The 23,949-nt window shown below is 45.9% G+C and overlaps 4 protein-coding genes and 1 pseudogene across 4 annotated transcripts; 4 read left to right on the top strand and 1 right to left on the bottom strand.

The window, feature by feature from the left end:
- Positions 1-6,937: 6,937 nt before the first annotated feature.
- On the bottom strand, positions 6,938-8,676 carry LOC9632179 (annotated as a pseudogene).
- Positions 8,677-9,944: 1,268 nt separating this feature from the next.
- Positions 9,945-11,635, top strand: LOC9632178 (pentatricopeptide repeat-containing protein At4g02750). Its single transcript, XM_024675438.1, has 3 exons — positions 9,945-10,087; positions 10,146-10,644; positions 10,703-11,635. The coding sequence occupies exons 1-3, from the start codon at positions 10,054-10,056 to the stop codon at positions 11,088-11,090; spliced, it is 921 nt and encodes a 306-aa protein (XP_024531206.1). The 5' UTR covers positions 9,945-10,053; the 3' UTR covers positions 11,091-11,635.
- Positions 11,250-12,432, top strand: LOC112346422 (pentatricopeptide repeat-containing protein At4g37170-like). Its single transcript, XM_024675390.1, has 2 exons — positions 11,250-11,520; positions 11,759-12,432. The coding sequence occupies exons 1-2, from the start codon at positions 11,250-11,252 to the stop codon at positions 12,430-12,432; spliced, it is 945 nt and encodes a 314-aa protein (XP_024531158.1).
- Positions 12,433-12,538: 106 nt separating this feature from the next.
- Positions 12,539-15,296, top strand: LOC9632177 (pentatricopeptide repeat-containing protein At3g49170, chloroplastic). The gene is made up of 6 exons (XM_024675389.1): positions 12,539-12,872; positions 12,983-13,182; positions 13,284-13,933; positions 14,192-14,223; positions 14,536-14,657; positions 15,156-15,296. The coding sequence occupies exons 1-6, from the start codon at positions 12,539-12,541 to the stop codon at positions 15,294-15,296; spliced, it is 1,479 nt and encodes a 492-aa protein (XP_024531157.1).
- A 594-nt stretch (positions 15,297-15,890) lies between these two features.
- On the top strand, positions 15,891-17,940 carry LOC9646614 (transmembrane protein 53). The gene is made up of 4 exons (XM_002970428.2): positions 15,891-17,013; positions 17,077-17,182; positions 17,243-17,442; positions 17,498-17,940. Exons 1-4 carry the CDS (start codon positions 16,193-16,195, stop codon positions 17,769-17,771), a joined length of 1,401 nt encoding a protein of 466 aa, XP_002970474.2. The 5' UTR covers positions 15,891-16,192; the 3' UTR covers positions 17,772-17,940.
- The last annotated feature ends 6,009 nt before the right edge of the window (positions 17,941-23,949 follow it).

The raw sequence follows: 23,949 nt of genomic DNA, 5'->3' as shown, positions 1-23,949 counted from the left end.
TTTTTTTTTTTTATGTGCAGGTCAAGAAGAAACTCGTTGAAAGTGGTCATGACGATCAGTGAGGAGACCGTGAAAAAAACCCATGACAAAGTGTATGCGATTTTAAGCGAAGACTACTCCTAAGTCACAGGACTGATATTGGACGGGCTTCACGGGTCCGGAGCAGTTGTCACGGTTAAGAAACACCGGGTAAGTTTAGTCTTTCGTCTTTGTTTCTTACATGTGTCGGTGTTCTGACTGCAGTGTCAAACCAGAGGTTGGCAAGAAAATCGCCACCCTTCCTCCCCCGTTTACCCCGCATAGAGAGAGGATGTGTGAGCATTGAGGCGGGAGACGGAGTGGAATGGGCTACAGCTGAGGCATTGGCGTTCACAATGCGACATGCTTCCAGCCTGGGGGTGTCCGGCCAGACGATCCATGATTCGCGGCCGTGCACAAGATGGAGCTCGTCCAAGCAGAAAAAAACTGTAAAGCTGAGCATAAGAAAAATTCCATAGATGCATCATGTGGCGATGGCTGTGCCGGATCCGGTAAGAGTTATAACGGCTTTAGAGCAGGTGAAGGTCGAAGTTTGCAATCAAGTCAAGGTGGACAAAGGCGCTCCTCCCGCACAAGCCAAGCTTTTGGATCTGCCTAACGATCTTAGCGAAGGCTGGTGGTCTGCGGGGAAACCGAACCGAAAGCTTCTAGTCCGCAGCTGCTACGATCCCATCTTTAATCTCGTGTGGAAGCACAATGAGGTGGAAGCGGAGAGCTTGGACGTTCCTAATCCAGGCGTAGTCTTGCTGGGGAATCCAGGGATAGGGAAGACGCGGTTTTTGTGGCTGTCGCTATGGAAACTGCTGGCCAAGAGGCAACATCATCATAAAACTCCCTACTATGGATGACTACGTATTTGTCACTTGGGAGAACGACCAGCTTAAAGTGGACAAGCACAGTGAGGTCCCGAACACATTAAATGGCGGTGGTGAAGGTGTGTCCTGGTGGTACCTGGCTGATACGTTTATACCAAGCTGCGCTTGGAGTTTGCACTGCAGGTTTTTGCTCACGTGCTCACCGAAGAAGGCCAATTACTACGAGTTTGCAAAGACTGGCAACGTGCGCATGCTGTTCGATCCCGTCTGGACAGAAGATGAGCTTCTGGCCCTCAACGAGCACAACTTCGGACATGATCCAGAGGAAGTGAGGAAACGCTTCCTTGGTACGCCTCGGTACGTGCTGGAGAAGGTGTGGCCGGAAGCCCAGGCAGAGATAAGCCGTGCCATTGGACTGGTGAGAGATTTTGACAAGATTATAATGCTCCAGGCTCCAGCTCGCAAGGCGTTTCATACAATTGTTGACGAGAGCACGTTCACATCTTGCCGTTTGGCTCCTGCCAGTGCCTACGTCGAAGAGCAACTGCTGTCAAATCTCCCATTACCAGGATTGAAGCGTTTTTTGTCGGTGGAGCAACCAGATGGTATCTGGATATCTAGGCAAAGCTGCTAGAGACCTTTGTCTGCAATGTACTCATTCCCAGGGGTGGCAAGCTACAGTTTAGGAAGCTGCAACAAGATGGGGAAATTCGGGCCAGTTTTGGTAGGGAGCTTTCCAGAGGTTGCTCCAAGGTATCATCTAGAACGTAGTGGAACTGGACATGAGGCTGTCTTTCCGCAACAAATTCTATTAGACTATAAGAATGCGCTCTTTAAGCCTTCTTCAGCCAGGAACACAGAGTGGGATTTCATTGTCAATGGAAATATATATCAGGTAACCGTAACAAAGAAGCGCGCCTTGGTACTCAGGCCAGCTGTTGAGAAAGCTCTGGACTTCCTGCGAGTGTACTACAGCAAAGAGAAACAAGTCGACTTCTGCATACTGGTACCGCTCTTCAATCTGACGGCGTTCGCCATTGACTGGTTCGATACCATCAATCCGGAAAAGAGAAAGGACAAACATGGTATGGTTAATGAAGTCATGGACAGCATCAAGAAGCTGAATGTCAAGGTGAAGTTAGTCTTGCTGGACATTGGTGGCATTTGCGTGCCTTGAATGATGAAAGAAGCAGCTGAAAATTTCAAGAATATACCCATTTGTACGGAGAAAAGATTCTCTCTACAGAACTTTCGTTGAGTAATCCTGCATCTGTAAAGAGCACAATGAGTAGTTTTGGTCCTGACACCCTCACTTTTGTGAGCTTCATCAAGGGGAAAGAAACATAAAAAATCTTGAACTTTCTATGTTTGTCTTCCAAAACTCCCAATACTAGGACTGCTAAAACATTATCTTAAGTATATTCACTACCAAACAGGTTTACTTAAAAAAGATCTTTGTAATCAGAAAATGAATCTATCCATTGCATTTCTATCGGCCATGAGGGCTCTTTCGCAAGAGGAAATTAGACTAAATTAGCAATGCATTTATACTTATATGATATAAAAATTCAAACTGTTCCAAGTTAGACATTGTAAGCACACTGAAAGAGTTGTAGACTTCGATCCATACCTTGCCCGTTGGTCAGATTACTTACATCTCCGACATGCGTAAAGAAGACAAGGAGGAGATGATATCGCTCTGGTAGTTTCTCACGATGATCCCTGCCCCCATGCACGTCGGGCACACGTCACCGATATCCAGCGAGACTACCTTCACCCGAATGTTCAGCTGCTTGATTCGGTCCATCACTTCATCAACCATTCCTTTTTTGTCCTTGCATGAGCGTCTCTTTCCCCTCTCAGCTGGCTTGATGGTATCGAACCAGTCAATGGTAAAGGCGGTCAGATTGAAGCCCGGTACCAGTATGTAGAAGTCGACTTGTTTCTCTTTACCGTAGTACAGTCGCAGGAAGTCCAGCGCTTTCTCAACAGCTGGCCCGAGTACCAAGGCGCGCTTCTTTGTGACAGTTACCTGATATATGCCTCCGTGGGCGATGAAATTCCATTCCGCATTCCTGGCTGACGAAGGCTTGAAGAGCGCAGCCTTATGGTCTGACCGGATCTCTCGCGGAAAAACGGCCTCGTGTCCACCTCCTCCTCTGCGTTCCAGAGGATAGCTTGCAGGAACCTGAGGGTAGCTCCCTGCCAGAACTGGCCCGAATTCCCCATCTTGTTGCAGCTCCCTGTATTGCATCCTACCACCCCTGGGAATGATGATGTTGCACACAAAGTTCTCTAGCAGCTTTCCCTGGATGTCCCGGATACCATCTGGTTGCTCGACCGACAAGAAACGCTTCAATCCTGGCAACGGGAGATTGAGCATGAGCTGCTCTTCGACGTAAGGACTGGCGGGAGCTAAACGGAAAGACTTGAACGTGCTCTCGTCAACAACCATATGGAAGGCCTTGTGGCTCTGGCCTTCGGATAGCGCTTGGTGATTGATAACCCTGTCGAACTCTCGCACCAGTCCTAATGCTTCGCTTATCTGTGCCTGGGCTTCCGGCCCCACCTTCTGCAGCACGTAGCGAGGAATACCACCCCACTTCAGGAAGCGCTTCCTCACATCCTCTGGATCGTGCCCGAAGTTATGCTCGTTGAGGGCCAGAAGCTCATCTTCTGTCCAGATGGGATCAAACAGCGTGCAGACGTTGCCGGCCTTTGCAAACTCGTCGTAATTGGCCTTCTTCGGTGAGCACGTGAGCAAAAACCTGCAGTGAAAACTCCAGTCCCTTTTCGGTATGAACGTATCAGCCAGGTACCACCAGGGCACACCTTCACCACCGTCAGGCAGTGTTTTCGGGACCTCCGTGCGCTCCTCCACCTCAAGCTGGCCGTCCTTCCAAGTGACAAATACGTAGTCATCCACAGTAGGGAGCTTTATGATGATGTTGCGCCTCTTGGCCAGCAGTTTCCACAGCGCCAGCCACAAAAACCCCGTCTTCCCTATCCCTGGATTCCCCAGCAAGACTACGCCTGCAATAGGAGCGTCCAAGCGCTCCGCTTCCACCTCATTGTGCTCCCATACGAGATTAAAGATGGGATCGTAGCAGCTGCGGAGTAGAAGCTTCCGGTTCCGTCTACCCGCAGACCACCAGCTTACGCTAAGATCGTCAGGCAGATCCAAAAACTTGGCTTGTGCGGGAGGAGCGCCTTTGTCCACCTTGACTTGATTGCAAACTTCGACCTTCGCCTGGGTGCGCTCTAGAGCAGCTATAGCCCATGCCGGTTCCGGTCTAAACCGGTGGGGCTGCGGCTGTCTTCGCGGAGCGCCTCGGCACAGCCATCGCCACATTTCTCCCTCGCCAAAAACCCTAAACCATCCTCGTCGCCTCATATTACCGGTTCGGTAAAAGGCTTACTAGACTAATCCACCTACAAGCTAGAAAGTCTGGAGGGGTTCCTCAAATTGGTCTTCCTCCTCGGGACCACCAGTTCTTACACCACCAATATCAGCTCCGGCCGTATTTTTCCTTTTTTTCTCCTCCCAGTTCTTTCTGCTGTTTCTGGAATAAACTCTACGGAAACCGAACACCATGACGTACGTCTAAAATTCTCCCTTTCCACTCACGATTGTCATGGGGTTCTTGCAGACGTGGTCCACATTGCTGCGTGCTTGATATTCATCGGGCTGTTTGCGCTGGACGCATAAATAGAGTTGCCTTGATTTTCGCACCATCGTGATAGCGTGGTTGTATCCCGGAACATCCTTCGAGCTCTGTCACCCTTACAACTTGGACTTCTGTGGTGTGTATCACAGGTGGCTTAGCATGACTTTATCATCACTCCGCCTGGACAGTGATTGCTTTTTCTTCTTGTTTTATTCAGGAACGGGACTGATGTTTGCTGATTTGGAACACTTTCCTATCAAGGTACTTTTGTGTGGAAATGCTTTGCTTTTTGCTGACGGCACACGATTTCCATACATTGCATTCACTCGTGTAGTCTATCCTTGTCTTGTTCTTGCCTACACGGGACAAGCAGCATGTCTCCCCAAGAATCACGATGACATTTGAAGAGTTTCTACAAATCCATACCGAGTAAGAAATTTTTTGAAAGGCCACCTGCTTTCTGGTCTAATGCCTTGACAATCTCTTCAGAAACCGTATGCTGGCCAGTTTTCGTCATCGCCACCCTTGCGGGAGCCAGGCAGTCATTTCTGCAACCTTCTCGATTATCAAGCAGTGCTTATCTCTGGGTTGCTTCCCACGGGTGAAAGTTGTCCACACATCCTAAGATATTTACCGGCAGACGGAGTCAAATGCTTGCCGTGACACTCAGATTCAGGAATACAATCCTCATCGGCCACGCATATGGTATGTGGTGCTTCCGGTTCACTTCCAACGCCTGATTTGTTCTTGTCCTTTCAGATTTGGCCGTTGTCACGGTTATGTTCGTCACTCATGATCATATGGAGGAAGAGCATTTTCCTGGCAGCTGCGTTTCCCCTTTTCTTTGAGGCATTTTACATATCAGCGGCACTGGTCCTCTCGATGATATTCATGGCCGTCATGTACGTATAGCATTACGGCACCTCCAAGAAGTTCTCCATGAAGTGGCTGCTCACCCCGGGTCCGAGCCTTGGCATCGTCCGAGTTCCTGGAGTAGGCCTGATTTAAACAGAGCCATCTTCTCACAAACCTCCCGGCGTTTCACCAAGTCCTCGTCTTCGTCTGCATCAAGTCCGTGCCGGTGCCTCACGTTCCACCGCCATCGGCAGGATCGAGCGTATCGTCCAGATGGAGGACGCGCACCCTTGGACCCCCTCGAGCACCGAGGTGTCCGTGGATGGGAGGATGACTGTGGTGGAACTCCGCAGTGCTCGAGGAGCAAGAGCTGGAGGAGGCGGAGCTCCCTCGGCTGGACAACAAGAAGAGGGTGAGGTTCGAGCTCCCAAAGGCCGTCGTCCATCATGAGGTTCCGTCCATCAAGGCGAAGCTCCCTCGGCTAGACAACTCCCAAAGGCCGCGGTGGAGATGGATCTGTCCATCAAGGCGGAGCCAAGGAAGCCATGGCGTACGTGCTGGGACACTCTTTTACGTCAAGGCGAAGAAGGCATCGTCCTTTGTGAAGAAGTTTGCCGTTGCGGAAGAACTGCCGGAACCAGCATGCTTGATCGAGGTGGGCATGAGTGAGTTCCAACGTTTGGATGCGTGTTACCGCTCATCTTAGTGTGTTTTCTTTTGCTATAGTTTCTTTTTTCTCATTTGATATATTATTTTTTGCTGCAATCTCTTCTCATCTCAGTATATATTGGCCTTTTTGCTACAATCGATCTTTTTTCTTTTTCAGATTCTTAAATTTCAGTTTCCACTTGCGTAAAATCTATCCACTCCTGGCAAGCTTAAGATCACAAATCCTTGGAGAATAACGAGCTTACGACCTCTCCCTTTCTTTTGGAAGATCATAAGAACGAAAAGAAACGTGTGATTGCCTTGTGCTTGGAGAGCCCCATCTTGTGCACGGCCGCGAATCCAGTCGCAGTGGCAGCGGATGGCCGAGGACTTGGATCTCCGCAAAGCTCCCACGATTGACGGACAGCCTTGCCGTTCCCAGGTGAGGAGCCCATGTTCATGGGTTCTTCCTGGCACCACACAACATCCGCGTCTACAAGAGAAACCGCTCCGCAAGCTTTCTTACGCTTGAGTTCTTTTTGGAGAAGATCGTAAGGAACCGGGCACAGCTGCTCTACGCGGCAGATAGCCACGTCCTTTGCTCCAACGCGCTCCTTTCCTCGTCGTACCTGGAGAAAAAGCTCAGTCATTGTTTTCCTCCACAAACCAAGAAGTGCACTATTTCCGAAGGGAGTGATAAAGGGATAGGTAAAAGAGCGTCGCGTCACACAAACCTGCAAAAAGCTTTCCAGCCTCGCACTCGAGTGTTGTGGCCCTTGTCCATCATAACCGTGTGGCAGCCAGCATGCACACAAGTCCTGTTTGACGCAACCACTTGTCTTCTCCATAGCTCAAAAACTGATCACCTGCGCACCATTGACGACGTCTCCAAACTACGGGTTTTCCATTGAATCCATATTCCGAGAGCGAGCTGCATTAAAATCTAGAATAACAGGAGAAAAAACGTGTTGCTCACGATTGGGCAGAACGTGGTCAAGGGGGCAGTATCTTTCATACCACGGCATGTCTCTGCAAGGAGCGTTGCGAACGCAAGTGCCTCAGCTGTAACTTCCCGTCTCAATCATGTTGCTCACACACCCTTTTGATCGCTCTATGCGGGGTAAACGAGGGAGGAATTTTCTTGCCAACCTCTGGTTTGACACTGCAGTCAGAATATAAGAAACAAAGACGAAAGACTAAACTTACCCGTTGTTTCTTAACCGTGACAACTGCTCCGGACCCATGAAGCCCGTCCAATATCAGTCCTGTGACTTAGGAGCGTAGTCTTCGCTTAAAATCGCATACACTTTGTCATGGATATTTTTCACGGTCTCCTCACTGATCGTCATGACCAATTTCAACGAGTTTCTTCTGGACCTGCACCAAAAAAAAAAAAAAAAAAAACAATCCATCAAGCACCAGAAAATCGAGACAAAGTTGTACTTACCTGGTACATTTTTGGTCGAGTGAACAATGGCTCGTCGATCGCATTGTGACCCCACAACATCCGACTTGAACTGGCACCTCCATTTTGCGGCCAGGCATGGACGACAGCTCATCTCCTTTCAGGGGAAAGATAGGAGCGTTCAAACCCTTGGAAACGTCCGTGCAGTAAGGCGAGGAGCGACTGTTCGGTGGTGTAGTTTGGAAGATCGCTCAAGTGCAGCATCACCTTGGCCAGAGAAGCTATCTCCATGAAGCAAAATCGTCATGTTCTTCTTCCTCTCGTAGTCGTCGCCACAACCGGGTCCACAGCTTCCAGGTGACTGGGATTCGCAACGAGCGAGAGATGGATGTGCTTCCCGGTCCTGGTCGGTCTGTCGTAGGACGTTCCTAGATGGTACTTGACATCACCACTTCCACTGTAGCCACCCTCTCGCTAAATGTTTGCCGCAGAGGCTTCCTACAACGTTTCCCAGCACGTTGGAGCTGCCACGATGAGGCATACCGATGACAAGGCTCGCAGCTCCCGAGCGATTTGCTCCTTCATGTCTCACAACCTTCCAGTCCAAACCTTTTGGCCGTCCACTTAAGTTCCTTCTGAAACTTTGTCCCCTAGATGAGACGATCGAGGATGGTAATCTGCCTTTGCTTGGAATACTTGCGCTCGATCTTCTCCCGCAACCAGTTGCACTTCTCTCGATCCGGGATGTGCTCATCGTCCCACGCTTGCTCCAGCCGCTTCAAGATCGCCTGGAGAGTCTGGACTGGACGATTGACAAAAACCCGGACATCCTCCACACCCCGATAAAAAAAACTCACGATCCAGATTGGTCTCGGATTGAGCAGCTTGGCTTTCGTGTCACCCGGTACGCTCTCAGCAAGCACATACTCTCCTCCGGACAACCCTGGCCTTAACTTGTCGTCCACGCTCTTGGAATCGCCCTCTTCGAGATAGGCCGTCAAGGAAATTATCCGGGGGCACGGCCCAGGGCTTTAGTTCCAAGAATGGAGAGCATTGGCGCTGGCCTCTCGCATCACGATCCCTGCTTCTGGTAGTTTCGGATCGTTTGGCGACAGGGCAATGGCGTCTCTTGCAGCAATCGGGCGGAGGAAAGGTAGGATTTGTCATGCTCTTTCTCTCGACCTGGCACTTGCGATTTAGATCGGCGAGGAGCAATGTCGTGAGCACTGGCAGCTTGTCTCTCCATGTCGCGGGTAACTAGCGAGATTTCGTTTCCTTTTGATTTCATATCTTATCGCAGGAACATACAAGATGTTTGGATGCACCAAGAGGTGTGGAGAGAGCATGGCTTTAGCTCGCTCGCCTCCCACTTGTTCCAGGAAGGAGTAAAAGCTGGTCCGAGTTCCTTCTCACGCCAAGGTGGTGGTCTCCCATCCACTCCATTGCCGACGAGCTTCATTCCAGGCATGCTTTCTTCATCCCGGATTCGAACACCGGTCGTCGACGATCGTGTTACAATACAGGACTCGAACTTTGTCCGCGACCGTTTTACACTGGTTTAAAAATCCATGGGCGTGAACCGTACAAGTACCGGGGGAATGCATCCACCTGAGGTAAAAATCCTCACTTTTACACGTTCATCACCGATCAGCTCTTCCATGATGCTCAGCGCAAGGGCCGTGTCGACGAGGAGGAACGTCATGCTGCTCCAGCTCAAGGTAGGCAATCCTTCGAGATTCACATACAAGGTGGCCTGGATTTGCTAGCGTGTGGTTTTGACTGCGTTCTTTGCGCCTTCTTTGGAGCCGGAAGCCTCCATTCCCTCCGATTTTCCTCTACTACTACCCTTGCGACCTCTTGCGCTGCTGTGGCTGGATTCTTGCTCTTCTTTCTGAGCAAAGGCGCCGGCTTCCCCCTGTGGATTGCGAGCGTGTCTTGTTCCCCTGTTGTCTTTGGCGTTAGCATTCTTTTCTTCGAGTTAGAGGCTTCCATTTTCTGTGGCCTGCCTCGATTCTCGTGTGTTTTGCGTCCTCTTCGTGTTTTCTCGCTAGTAGGGGCTCTTCTCTCGGAGTGTTCTCGTGTTCTTGCGTCGTAGGGGCTGAGCTAGCGTTTGAGTTCTTTTGCTTTCTTGCTTGCTCCCTTTGCGTGCTTTTATCTTTCTCCTTTGGTTGCGCACTAACTTAACTCTTGTTGCCAGCTGAGGAAAGCTTCCTTCTCCGGATGACGGACGCGCTGATGCTGAAGATTTACGAGGCTTGGAGCTCATCTTACCGAACGTCCAAGCCAAGCGCTCCACAGGTGGAAACTGAGCCTACTGGCCAGAAGGAGAGCGCTGTGGAAAGCAAGCGGAAGCGCCCGGCGAGGAATGCTTCTACCGATCAGAAGCAGACCAGCTTCGCGAAGAGCGCATCGGCCGACCAGCTGCGTGCTCCTGCCGACCGGAAGCGGAGCCACGATCTCATCAAAGAAGCCGGAAAAGCAGGGAGGCTGGAGGACGCGGAGAAACTATTCAGTAGCATCTCTTCTCCAAATGCGTACTCGTACAACGCCATGTTGCAGGTTTACGCGGTGAACAAGAAGCCTGGCGAGGCCTTGGAGCTCTTCCAAAGAGCCACCACGAGAAATGCCGTTTCGTGGAATATCGTGCTTAATGCGAGGTGAGCACGGTTTTGCTAGAGTCTTACGTTTTAACTCTTCGTCTGTTTGTTTTATCAGCTTCTATGGAGCTCTCCCCTGCTTCATGCGGTATCCTTGCTGGGATAGCTACTCTTGCAATTGCAGAGCTCAAGGCTGCTGTTGCCTCGTCAGACCTGTCGCTGCTGGAGGACGTCAGAGCACAGTACTTCAAGGCCTTTTGCTACGATGATGGATATGTCGACGCGATTATTCGAAGCAGCTATACGTCTCTCATGCACAGCCTTGGTACCCATGGTCATCTCGTTGATGTTGCCGAGAATGTCTACAAGCGAATCCCCTCTCCGGATGCTGCTGCCTTCAACGCTCTTCTCGCGGTTTACGTGAAGAACGGCTATTACTCGCGAGCACAGAAGCTCTTCGCCGAAGGAGGGGGTGACAGGATCGACACCAGGTCGTTCAACATTATGATTTCCAGTTTGCCGCTGCTTGAAGACTCGGAAGCTCTTTTCGAACGGGCAAAGGAGCAGGATGTCTTTACCTGGACAAGCCTTGCGTCAGCCTATGTCCAGAACAACAGGTATAGTTCGCTTTTCTTCTTCTTTCTTCGGCTCGGCAGATTGTATCTTGTTTTCCAGGCCAAAGGCAGCAGATTTGACGATCCGGAGGATGATCCAAGAAGGCATCGAACCAACAAGAGTCGCGTTTCTCGTCTGGGTTGCTTGTGGTGAAGAGCTTGGAACAATTGTACGCGACTTCGACTTCGTTCCGGATGCCTCGCACTATGGCCAAGTGGTCGTCAACCTTGCCCGAGGTGGGAAGTTTGCAGCGGCCGTGGAGCTTGCAAGCTGTTTGCCAGACGATCCCGTGAACTGGATCGCGGTTCTCTCTGCGGCAAGAATGGTTGACCACGTGGTCTACGGCGAGATTGCAGCAGAGAAGCTTCTGAGGCTCAAGAGCGACGATGACAAGTCCCCCACCGTATACATCATGCTGGGCAGCATCTACTACAACACGAAGCAGTAAAAGAAGCTCAAAGAAATCCTGGGAAAGATCAAGAAACTCAAGTTGAGGAGGATTCCGGGCATCAGCACGGTCGAAGCAAACGGCATTGGGAGGAAGTTTGTGGCAGGGGATGAGTACGAGCCAGGGATTCATCTTCTTCTACAGCACTGGGACGACATAATGAAGAAAGAGCACGGATACAAGCCAATTCTCGCCGACGTTCTCGAGGAAGAGAAAGAAGAAGGGATGTGCTTCCACAGCGAGAAGCTTGCGATTGCCTGGGCGGCGAGCGAGACGGCAACGGGGCCAATAACTGTGACCAAAAACCTCCGTGTGTGTCGGAATTGCCATAGCGCTACTATGGCAATGTCCAAGATCATAGGACGCAAGATTGTGGTGAAGGATGCCGCGACTACGCACACCATCGTTGACGGCCGCTGCACTTGCAATGGTAAGTGGTAAGCTTTCTCTTGATCTAAGCTAGTTGCAAGGCTTTTCTAATTCTCTAACGAGCTTTTAAATTGTGGCACTAATCACGAGGAATCTGAATCGGTACTTGAAAACTACTTGAAATGGATGAGTCAAGAGCTTGACAACGAGTGGAAGGAGGTAGCAATTCAAAACTTTGGCCAGAAACAAAGATGTGCAAATACACAAGCCAAATGGTGATAGAATTGGATCAATGGTAGTGGACTTTGGAAAATACAAGGGTAAGCGACTTACAGATCTTCTTCACGTTTATCTTGAATGGATGTCAACTGAAATGTACACCCATTGGGGTCGTCATGCGAAGGAGCTCTTATCAAGATGTCCTTCCAACTCACATACTATGATTGATGGGAAGAACATCCATTCTGTAGAGACGCTGAAGAAGATGATCAGGTCGCGCAAAGATTTAGAAGAAGCAAATAGAATCCGCGAATGTGTTCGTCAAAGCAGTTATCGGAATGACAAGTTTGTGGCAAATCTGTTGATTGAGATGTTTGGATCATGTGGGAGTTCAGACGATGCTCGTTTGGTGTTTGATGAAATCAAGCAGCCAAACATCTACTCTTGGAATATTATGCTTAAAGTATACACTCAAAACGGCCGGGTAGAAGATGCTTGGATCTTGTTCGAGAAGATGGAAGCCAAGAGTTTGGTGTCTTGGAACATCATGTTAGCAGCTATGGCTAAAAAGAATCAACTCGTTGAGACAAAGGAGTTTTTCAATCAAGTGCCCGAAAAGGATGATTACTCATGGACCATACTCTTGGGTGCATACATGGATTATGGGGAAGTAGACGAGGCAAGGAGAATTTTTGATGGGCTGAAGGTGGCAAACGTTGTTACATTGAACACAATGGTCCAAGGGTATGCCTAGAACGGGCAACTTAATCGAGCTCGCGAGATGTTTGATGGTGACACCAAGAGTGCAGCATCATGGAATGTGATGATCTCTGCATACGGAAAAGCAAGAAGCTGAGGAGATGTTTGAGTCAATGCCAAAAGAGCTCAGGAACCAGATCACTTGGAATTCAATGATGAAGGAGCTTGTACGCAATGGTCGATTAGTCCATGCGAAAAATATATTTAACACCATGCCCACGAAAGATGCTATTTCTTGGACGTGTCTACTCGAGGCACTGTGTCACGTAGGTGGAAAAGAAAGTTTGGCAAAAGCTCTCAAAGTGTTGGAGGAGATGCCGCATGACAAAACAGTGATTCACTGGACGATGATGCTGGAGGCCTATTCCAATACCGGGGACGTTGACTCCGCGAGGGCCATGTTTGACCGGAAGTGGCGTCAGTCAATGCGATGCTGTGGGCTTATGCCCAAAACGGCCATCTTCAATCAGCGGTTGACTTTTTTTACGACAAATCTAAAAACAAAGATATTGTCACACACAATATAATGCTCATTGTGTATGCAGCGTGCAGGAGGTATGATGATGCAAAGGCATTGTTTGCCAACACGCTTAACAAAGATGTGTACAAATGGACATCCATGATCAGGGCATGCACAATGATAAGGGATGAGACACATGTGATTCAAACCTTTAATCAGATGATTTTGGATGGAATTCTACCCAACAGAGTAACATTCATTGCTATACTTGTGGCAAACAGCCAGGTTTTGGATGTTGAAGAGAGCAAAAGCCTATTTTTCACGCCCATGGAACCCGACTTTGATATATTGAGCATTACGATTGCATGGTTGGGATGCTTGGGAAGGTGAAGCGGATGGAAGAGGCCCAAGAACTTATTGAGACGATGCCCTATGAGTGGGATGCAAGCATTTGGATGACATTTCTCTCTTCCTGTAGGAAGCATGTAAATGCTGAGCACGGAAAATATGCTGCGGAGCAGATATTTGCCATGGACCCAAACAATGCCACCCCATACATTATCCTCACCGAGATATACGGGAAAAGCGGAAGGACTGATGAAATTGCTGGGCTGAGAAAGATGGTGACAGAGAAGGGCTTGACGAAGCTTGGAGCAATCAGCCGTGTCCAACTTGGTGGAAAAATGCACACATTTCATCTGGGGGATTGGTCTCATCCTAATATAAAAGAAATATGGGGTGAGCTCATGAGGTTAATGAAGCTGGCAAAAGAGAATGGGTATGTGAAAGAAGAGAACTTTTGGCACCTCAATTGCAACAAAGAGGAGGTCCATAGTGAGAAGTTTGCAATTGCATATGCATTGCTTCAAGAATCTCACAAATCGAATGTTCTTGTCAGTAATAACATGTGCAGTGATTGCCATGCCTCAGCAAAAGTGATTCCTGAGATTGCTGAAAAAGGAAAGAATATCTTTGTTCAAGATGGTCAACAGCTTCACTGTTTCGAAGGAGGCTGTTGTTCTTGCAGTGATGCATGGTAATCTTACTACATTTCATAAGTTGGCTGTTTTATTCCACAGTATATTTTAAGTTCAACCGTGGTTTAAACTAGTTGCCAACATTTGTTAATTGGTTGCAACATATAGTGGAGGTCTTTCTAGGTGCAGTCCTCTTCATCCAGTCTCGTCCTAGTGCACGATGCGAGTAAGCTCTCTCCTCCCTTTCCAAGCATTTTTTCTCAAGACCTAAGATCGATTGTGGCAGTGTGATTGATTTCATGGATTCTCGAGGCCAGGCATGAGCGAGAGATGCCCGTGGCAGATAAATGTAAGTGGTAAAGGGGAAATGCCAGATCCTGAGCTCACAGTCTCTTGCCTTGCAGCTTGGTGATCAGATCATCCAAAGCGCAGGAAAGCAGCAAGTTGGTAGCAAAACACAATTGGTTTTTCTTTTTCTTTCCTGACACATTTTGATGTAAGCATTTATATAGATTTTGTGAAAGACAATGTAACAATTGTCAGTTTCTATGCTTCCATGCAAGTTTAAGGTAAAATCTTTTTGCTAACAGATGATTAATCTTCCTTTTATCTTTCTCGGTGGTTTTTTCACACTTGGCACTTGTCATGCTTTGTTTTGCAGGTCCTGTAGCATTGGTGTGTATTGTCTGGATTTCCTTGTGGGCCGGAGGCCTCACATCGAGCTCATGTGAACTTCTAGATGTGCTTGAATCCGATCTTGTCATCACGAGCACCAAACAAAAGGCCCTTTACCACTCACATTAATCTAGCTCCAGCAAGCAGCAGTGAGCAGTAGCGAGCAGCACAAGTCGAGTAAGCAGCAACAAGTAGTGGAAGTTGAGCAAGGGGCAACACAAGCAATAGTGAAGTAGTGTGAGGTAGTAGACCAACAAGAGCAGCACAATGAATTCAACTATAAATAAAATTAAATCTATAACTTTGTGAATTATAAAAGTGAAACATTCAACATGTCATTACATATTAAATTTCAAATGATTTTAATTGTGAGTTTACATGGAATTCATAATATTTTGCCACATACTAACAGTTATATCAGCGTCATCATCTACTTAAATATTAAAAGCCATTTAAATCTTGCTACATTACTATCTATATAGATAATGAAAATACAGAATCAAGATTAGCTTTCTCTGTGATCTGGTTTAGGGTTTAAGGTTTTTAGTGATACTTTTGTTATGTAATCATACCTCTCATCAAATTGGAGTTTGGAGCCTCTTCCAGCTTCAGGTAGAAGAAGTTTCCTCTGACTCCAAAGTTGTGCAGGACAAGGCTCTGATTCGGAAGCAGCAGCATATGCTTGTTATGCTTGAAGGGCTGCACGAGAATGGCAGCAGTGAGCTGTCGGCAAGGTGGAGGAGGTGATCCAAGGGGAGATGGTCTACATGAATCTTGAGCAGCAACAGTACTGGCAGGGCCTTCCATATCTCCAGATCCAGTGGTACCAGGCACTGATCACTCCCTTCCTCCGGAGAGCGATCTTCTTCTTGACTTAGTGTTACTAGCTTGAAATAGTGGTTGTTGTTCCCTTTGAGAGGTGGAATGAGGCTGACTTCCAAACAATACTATCTTCCAATGCTCTTCCTCAGTTGCAATTGCAACTGTCTCTGCCATTTCTCCTCCCGAATTGTATTATATTTTTAAATACTAAATAAATATTTGTTAAGAATTTAAAGCAAGCAAAAATATTTTAACTTTCCTAACAAAAGGTATGGCAAGAAATATATGATTGGGCATCTATATCAACAGATACGTGATTAATTTGATAGATTTATTTTCTTAGCATCATATTCTTTTGAATCACGCAAGTATTTACAAATAAAAAGCTAGCCCTTACCAATGACTGTCTCAAAAACATCATGTCTGTTTTCAGAACACTTTTTAACATTTTCATAGCTTTCCTATTTTGGAACCAGTAGTTTGGTTTAGGGCATAGTGGCGATACTGAGCATATTCTGTTAGGGCTCTTTTCTTTCTCTGGCGCACGCGTTTTCTTTCTCCGCGAGTTCTTCTTGACTCCCTCCCTCGATGTCCGTTGACGTGATTCTCATCCGGCTACTTCCACACACGGAGTAGCAGCAGCAGCGTAGCTTGATCGATCGCCCGGCGCCTCACTCCAAACCAAGGTCAGTCCCTGGCAGAGATTTCTCCCTCTGCATGCTGAATTTCTCGCCCGGGGCTGTCGATCACACAGCCCTAGTCTATCCCAGGCCTCTAGATTCCCCTTTTCCATTTTTTTTCTCGCGTTGGATTCCTTTCCAATGGCGGGGACTTCCACGCGCCTCTATGGCCCTCTGGCAGCTCTCGCCGCTGGTCTGGCAACAGCGATATCATCGTTCGAGATTGCTCCTCCTCGTCCTCGTCCTGCCACTCTCGGCCCACCGCCATACCTCCTCTACGCAGCTCATCCCTCCATGCCAGTTCCTCCATTCTCGAACGCCTACGTGAGAGAAAAATCTCCTCTTTCTTCCTCGATTGAATCCAAGAGCCCCTCGGTCGATCAGGTAGTCTGGACAGTCCATCGCTTTGTCTCCGATTCACTCAAGACGTGTTCTTGCTCGTCGCTCCACTTCTTCCCGATCCTTCCAAGCCTGGCTGTTCTATCCGCCACTGATGGCTCCCTCTTGCTACGCTCGTCTCCATGCCAGCCACACTATCGCAGCGTTGTTTCTTCTTTCTCCTCGTCGTCCAAGCCCAGCTATCCTTCCATTTTTTCTCCGACTTTCGCCGCCTCAAAGTACATTCGTTCGTGGCACTCGAAGAGCTCCTCCAAGCCGCAGGAATCCACGAGAGACGAGAACGAGAGGAAGAACTCCAAGGAGGTGACGGTGGTTTTGCTGGGATGGCTTGGAGCAAAGCAAAAGCACCTCAAGAAGTATGCCGACTGGTACACGGAGCGTGGGATCAACGCCGTCACCTTTGTCATTCCAATGAGCGACATGATAAGTTTCAAGGCTGGTGGAAAGGCCGAGCAGCAAATCGATCATCTGGCGCACCACCTCTTGGCCTGGATGGAGGAGGAGGAAAACGGCAAGGAAAAGCATCTGTTCTTTCACACCTTTAGCAACACTGGATGGCTAACGTAACTTTCCTTCTTTTCGCAGTCTCTTCAACGTGCTAACGAGTTATTGTTCTTCTTTTCCAGGTATGGAGTCCTTCTCGAGAGGCTGTTGCAGAAGAACAATAAGCTGCTGGACAAGGTGAAGGGATGCGTCGTGGATTCGGCCCCGGTCGCAGAGCCTGATCCTCAGGTAAAGGCTTCGGAGCTTTCTCTTTTCAAACAGGAGCTGAAGTTTGTATCAAATGGTCAGGTCTGGGCATCCGGTTTCTCTGCCGCGTTTCTCAAGAAAAAGAGCGTTACCACTCGCAAGGTGGACGTGTTGGACATCCTCAAGCACAGCAGCGAGGAGGCGCACGAAACTCGGCTCCAGGCCGACGTTACGGAGCAAGCGCTAGTGAGCATGCTCGAAAAATTCTTCTCGGTTTTCCTACAGCTTCCGTATGTAAAGAAGTGAGTCTTTCCTGTTTTGATTCATCGAGGCAGTAATCCCTTTTTTGCATCGCAGGAGATTGTCGGAAGTTGTCACCATTCTTTCGAAGCAGCAGCCAAAGTGCCCGCAGCTCTACATTTACAGCACCGCGGACAGGGTGATCCCGGCCAAGTCTGTCGAGTCATTTATGGAAGAGCAGCGAAGAAGTGGGCGCACTGTCAAGGCTTGCAACCTGCTGTGGTCACCCCACGTCGATCACTTTAGGAGCTTCCCGGATATCTATAGCTCGCAGCTCAACATTTTCATTCGTGAGTGCCTCTCGCAGTGGTCGCCACAAAAGTGTGCGTGACTACCATTGATTCTATCATGGCACATAATTTCTTTTTAAAGTGTATCACACCATTCGATAGCACATAATTTTTGGTTTGTTTTAAGCAAAGCAGGGTGGTAGTACCTAAAATATGATTGTATTTATTTAGATTACTTTTACATTTATAATTTATAGTGAGGTCCAAGTGTACGGTTATGATGCCATATACTAATATTAGTGGAGTGGGTGGTTTCAATTTGAACCACTCATTTCCATATATAAATTATAGTTTTTAAGTTAATAAATATGTAATTTTTTATATTCCCTTTCCATATTTTATGCATTCTTATAAAGGGTATCTTTGATTGTCCTTAAGAAGTGCTTAGATTTGGGATTTTAGTTTAAATTTAACTTTTAGATTTAACTTTTTCCATTTTTTTTTCTTTTGTTCTTTTCTTTTGGGATTTTAGTTTAGATTTAGCTTTTGCATTATCTAAATCTCCCTTTCCTTTTAGTTTTTTTCATTTTTTTTTTTTTTGCTTTTTCCTTTCCATTCACCTTCATGGCAGAGTAATAGCCTCCTCCTCTTTTAACTCTAGAGTAGAGTTGGTGCAATTATTCAATGTTATATGATTGCAATTGAACAATTAAACTCAATTGATGGTGGCATTCATAGCACATGGTACAACTTCTCCTGCTCTTGGTGCCAATCCTTGCATTTGGCTAGAATTCTTTCATGGGAATCTTGGGGATGATGTATATTATTAATTCGATTATTTTATAGTGATTGCCACATATCATTTTTGGGATGATGCTCGACATTTGCATGAATTTCTCACGTGTCTCCAAGGGATGGTGCTGTAGTGGTATAATGGTTTGAGCGCAATTACTTATGGGGATTTGAGTATTTTCCTAAATGTCTTTAAATGTATATTCAGACATGCTGACAATTGTGATGATGCCTTCCAACAATTACATCATTTTCGTCAAGGACCATTTGAGTTAATAATACAATTTAGCATTCGTTTCTAAAGCTTCTTGCTTCATGCAAAGCCAAATATGTCAAAGTGGATCAAGCTGGGAATATTGTGATTAACACTTCATCAAGATCTTGTAAAATTGGTGTATGCATTTGCTTCAGCCACCCTTGACGATACCCTTCACTTGGCACAACATTATGAAACGTCACCTCTTGCTACATGTCCTTCAGCTCCATTTCCTATGGGAGATGGTTCTGTTTCAATAGAAGTTGATGCTATTACTACTCGAATTCAAAGACAAAGGCAAGGATGTGGTCATGGTTGTGATGTTCGTTGCTATGCATGTGATGAAGTTGGTCAGACTTATCAGTGTTGTCAGCATTTTTTGGATTGGCAGTCTCCATTTCTTTGGTGGAGATCTTGGTGTCAATAACGTCCTATTAATGCTACTGTCGTGGAAGGTTTAAACACCGAGATTCATCCAGGAAACAAGGAGTTGCACAAGTAACGGAGGGACCATGTGCGAATAAATCAATGACCCCTTCATATTTCTTTTGGCAGTATCATCAAGGGGTTTATTTGGCATTAGTTCATCTAGTGTTTACTTTCCAAACTCGTTTTTATAACAAAAGGTCTTTTATTATTCTCTTTATATTGGTTGATATAGATTTGAGTTTATCTTCTATTGCTCGACATGTTGCTACATATTGCCGTTTACATTTGCATCGTACGGCAAAACTAGTTTTTATTCTTTATGGCAACAGTTATATATATACATGTGCACGGAATGAGGCGGACATAGTTATGTGTGTGGGCGATCTCAAGTTTGAGTTGTAGTCATTGCAAGTGATGTTAAATTAATTTTTTGACCTCATCCTTGGTATAGATTGGTTGTAACGCACCTATACCAAATGTGACTTTGAGACTTTCTCCCTTTTGTTTCATACTTCCTTATATTTTATCCATTCCTTTAACTTCTTTACTTCTTTGTCTGTTTGTTTTTTACTTTTGTTTCCCCATTACTTCCTTTTATATTTTTATCTTGTTTCACTCTTCCTTTTGTCGATCCCTCTGATAGTCTTTGTGTTGAGGCAGTTGACCGGCTCATAAAGGAGTATACTGATCTTTTTGAATTTGACCTATCGTCTAGGGCAAAGATTGCCACACATCATTTCATTCCAACTGGAAATGCTTGTTCAATCAAGGTTCTTATTTGTCATTGGTCATCCAAAGAAATCAAGATTTTACATGCAAACGTCAAAAAGATGTTAGAAAATAGTGTTATTTAGAAGTCATAAAGTCCTTGGGCATATGAATTTCATCTTATGACAAAGTTTGATAAGAGTATTCGTTTTTGCATCGACTATTGTTTGTTAAATGAAGTGACGATTCTGGATGTATACCCTTTTCTTCACAATATTGATCTCTTGGATCATCTAAAGAGAAATTGTTAATCCACCAAGCTAGATCTTATTTTTGGGTTTTGGTAAGTACCAATAGCCGAAGAAGATTTAATATTGCTTTTCGTACATCATTTAGTTTATATGAGTTCTTGGTGATGTTATTTGGTTTGAACAACGCTCCAATGACTTTCTAGTGGATGATGGATGAGATTCTTTGCAACATGCTAGAGGTGACTACTAACTTCATTGATGATGTCTTGATCCACTCGGAGGGAATGTGGGAGGAACACATCTGTGATGTTCGTAAAGTGTTAAATTAATTGCAAGAAGTTGGTTTAAACCTAAAGCAATCGAAGTGCATGTTTGGGTCCAAGAACACAATTTATCTTGGGTACCATATTTCTCGTGAGGGTTTGCAAGTTGATCCTAACAAACTTGTGGTTGTTCTAAAGATCTCTACTCCGAAATGTATAAATGATGTGTAATGCTTTCTGGGCAAGATGCAATATCTTGGTTATTTTGTGGATCATTTTTCTAATTGCACTGCACCATTGCGAGTATTGTTGAAGTTATCAACATCATCTTTCATTTGGTCTACACATTATGAGCAGATGTTCATAGATCTCAAGATGTTATTGATGACTCCTCCAGTTTTGGTGTATCTTGATTACACTTGACCTTTCATTTTGCACATGGATGTTTTTGATATTGGTCTTGGAGGTGTTTTGATGCAAGAGAACTTAAGTGTGGCTAGTCAATGCCATCTATTGCATATATAAGCCATACATTACAACCAACAAAGGCAAACTATATCACGACAGAGAAAGAATATTTAGTAGCACTTTGGGGTTTTGAGAAACTTTATGCATATATATATGGTTTTTGGACATTACTGGAAGGTGATCATGTTGTTGTTACTTCATTATTAAAGCAGAAAAACTTAGTTAGCCATATTGTTCAATGGGCTTTGAAGTTTAAGATATATAATTTTGATGTTATTCATCATTTGGGGAGTTCTATGGCTGATGCTGACGCCCTTTCTCAAACTTCTTTTCCTTCTTCACTCTCTTCTCATATTTCTGATGAGCCTGTTATTCCAGCGTTTATGGATTTTCTAAATGAGGATTTTGTGCTGTTCGCAGTTGTTATATTTGATGTTTAGTGTCCACAATATGCATAACAAAATTTACTTTCTCTTGATGAGGTTTGCAGGCTCAAAAGATTGAGCCATGGATTCAAAAACTTTGAGATGGGTTTGAGAATCTTGCATCACTTGCTGATGACTTGTCATTTTGACATTTACATTCTTAATATCATCTTGAAGATGGCCTTCTTTATTTTGTGAGGATAGATCCTAATAATCATTTATGGTTGGTGGTGCCTTAATATTTATTCCATAGTTTCTCCATACTTACCATGATTCTCCTATTCTAGGTGGGAATATGGGACATTGTCGTGCAACAGAGAAGCTACACAAGTATTTCTATTGGCCAGAGAGACAACACATGATGTTATCTGATATGTGTGTAATTGTGTTTGGTGCCAAGCTTGTAATACTCCTTCTTGTGCTACAGAAGGACAGTTAAAGTCAATTGTAGTTTTTTGTCCATTTTGAGTTGGTGGCATTTAATCTTACGAGAGCTTTTCCATGATTGACTACTGGCAATGAGTATGTTATTATTTATTCTGACTATTTAATTTGTTGGGCGAAAGTTCGTGTTTTTGCTAATGCCTTTGCAACTACTGTTAAGTACTTCCCCCTCAATTGAGTGGTGTTCTAACATTGTTGTCCGGAGCAGATTCTTTCGAATAATAATCCCACATTTATAGTTGAAGCATTTCATGTTTTGACGTCTTGGTTGGGGATATACCACATTTTCACAAGTGCTTATGATTCACAAACAGATGGTTTTGTGGAAAAACTCATTTAGACATTCAAAAAGATGATTGCAAAGTATGTGAATTTTCAGCATTCTAATTAGAATGGTTATTTGCCGTTTCTTCAGTATGCATATGTCATAAGGGTGCAAAATTTTGTTAGTGTTTCACCATATAAACTCCTATATGGTCATGATCCAATATTACCAATGGACTTAGATTGTTACCAAAGTACTCCGGGCTGGCTGTCCACAACAAGAGTATTTAGAGCAAAAAGGGCGAAAGATGAACTGTGGGAAAGCAATGCTTTCACTACAACATATATGCCTTGTGTCCTACTGATCAATCCAAAAGCCACAACGCTGGTGGTAGTGCAGCAGCTCCTCCTTTACTGATCCCTGGAACTTTTCTCACTCGCCTCGACATCATCAGGTTCCAGATCATTGAGACCTTGTCCAACCTCCCAATGTGTAATCGATAGAGTACATGTTTGAGAGACCAGTAGTGTAGTAGAGCTCCAGCGCCCTCAAAACTCTTTGCTGCAACTCTCTCAGCACAATCAGCCATGGAAGAGGGAAGCTCCCATCCAAAGCTCACAACATCTGGAAGGAATGGCATTGAGTTTGACAAGCTCCTTTGCACTCAAAGTTCTCCTGGATCGACCCAGGACATCGATCATGCAGAAATATAAGGTACCCCCTCCTCGCCACCATCCCAAAGTATTGGCTGATCAAGACCAAGTGTTCCCAGCTTGGCATGGCTGCACAAAGTTAAAATGCTTTGGAACATCAACTCGTCCGGCTTGACACCCTCAAGATTCATAAGCTGGAAGACTTCCACTGCTCGGTCGCAGTGCCCGTTTTGAGCGTTGGTCGTCCAGGAAACCAAGGTGCGCATCTTCATGCTCTCAAACATGCTCCTGGCAGCGCTCAAGTTGAAACTTGCGTGAGAGCTATCCAGCAGACAATGGTCTTGTGCAGGATCTTGTGAACGGCCTTGTCAAAATGCCCATTCTCGCAAATGCGAGGATCCACAGGACTGGATTCTTCTCCGGGATTTGACCGAAGCTGTTCTTCGTGAGGGCAACGATGCCGATGTTCACGTCCAGATGGTGCATGAATTTGTGGCACAAAAGCAAGTCCACGTGGATCCTACCTCTGCAAATCTCGGACAGCTTTGACATCCAAGCCAGCTCCCTTTCGTCCTTGGGCGGCTGGATGCCTTGGACGATTGCTGCATTTTGCCGTGTCTTGGCATCTGGAAGGGATGCATCAGGGAGCGAAGCAATTGCGTCAGAATAGATGCAGCTGAGCTCCTGGACCAGCTCGTCCCAAGTCCGGCACGCCAGGCCTGTTGTGTAGTTGAGAGAGAGGGGATGGAAAACGTCGCCTTTGTCTGGGTGCAACCGGATGGAGAGCTCCGAGGGATTCAAGCCACCCAAACATCTGGGAGCTTTCCACTGCACAGAGGAAGATGAATACCCGAGTCTCTCTCACCTCCCAGCGCAGGTCCATAGCCATGCGCACTAAAATCTAACAGTTTGGATGGTATATTCTAAGATATACTTTAATCCAACGGCTGTGATGTATCGCTCTTAACCTTTTATTTGTTTGTAGTTACCACTAATATAAACTGCGTTTAAAAGTTCATTCTCACTCACTATTTTGTCTAGCGTCTTTCTTGTTCAAATGGTGAGGAAGGCTTGCATATGCTGGCAGGGTCATCAAGAATTCAATGGCACAACATTGTGTGTGATTGATCGATTATGTTAAAGTGACAATTGATGAGAATTTGGTATATATGATTGAATTGGTAAGCTCAATGGCATATTTGTGCTGTTTGTGTGCTGTTGGAGCAAATCAAATATATATCTTCCCTTCCACAAAATTTGATTGCATGACTACAGTGGAGATGCACCTAAGTTAATACTGTTTAATGATCTGTCTGTTTAAGTCT

Source organism: Selaginella moellendorffii, unplaced genomic scaffold (assembly GCF_000143415.4).
Source record: "Selaginella moellendorffii unplaced genomic scaffold, v1.0 SELMOscaffold_14, whole genome shotgun sequence".
In the NCBI taxonomy this organism is placed as follows: Eukaryota; Viridiplantae; Streptophyta; class Lycopodiopsida; order Selaginellales; family Selaginellaceae; genus Selaginella; species Selaginella moellendorffii.
Note: the sequence above shows the minus strand (reverse complement) of the source record. Positions and strands in the feature narration are given on the sequence as shown.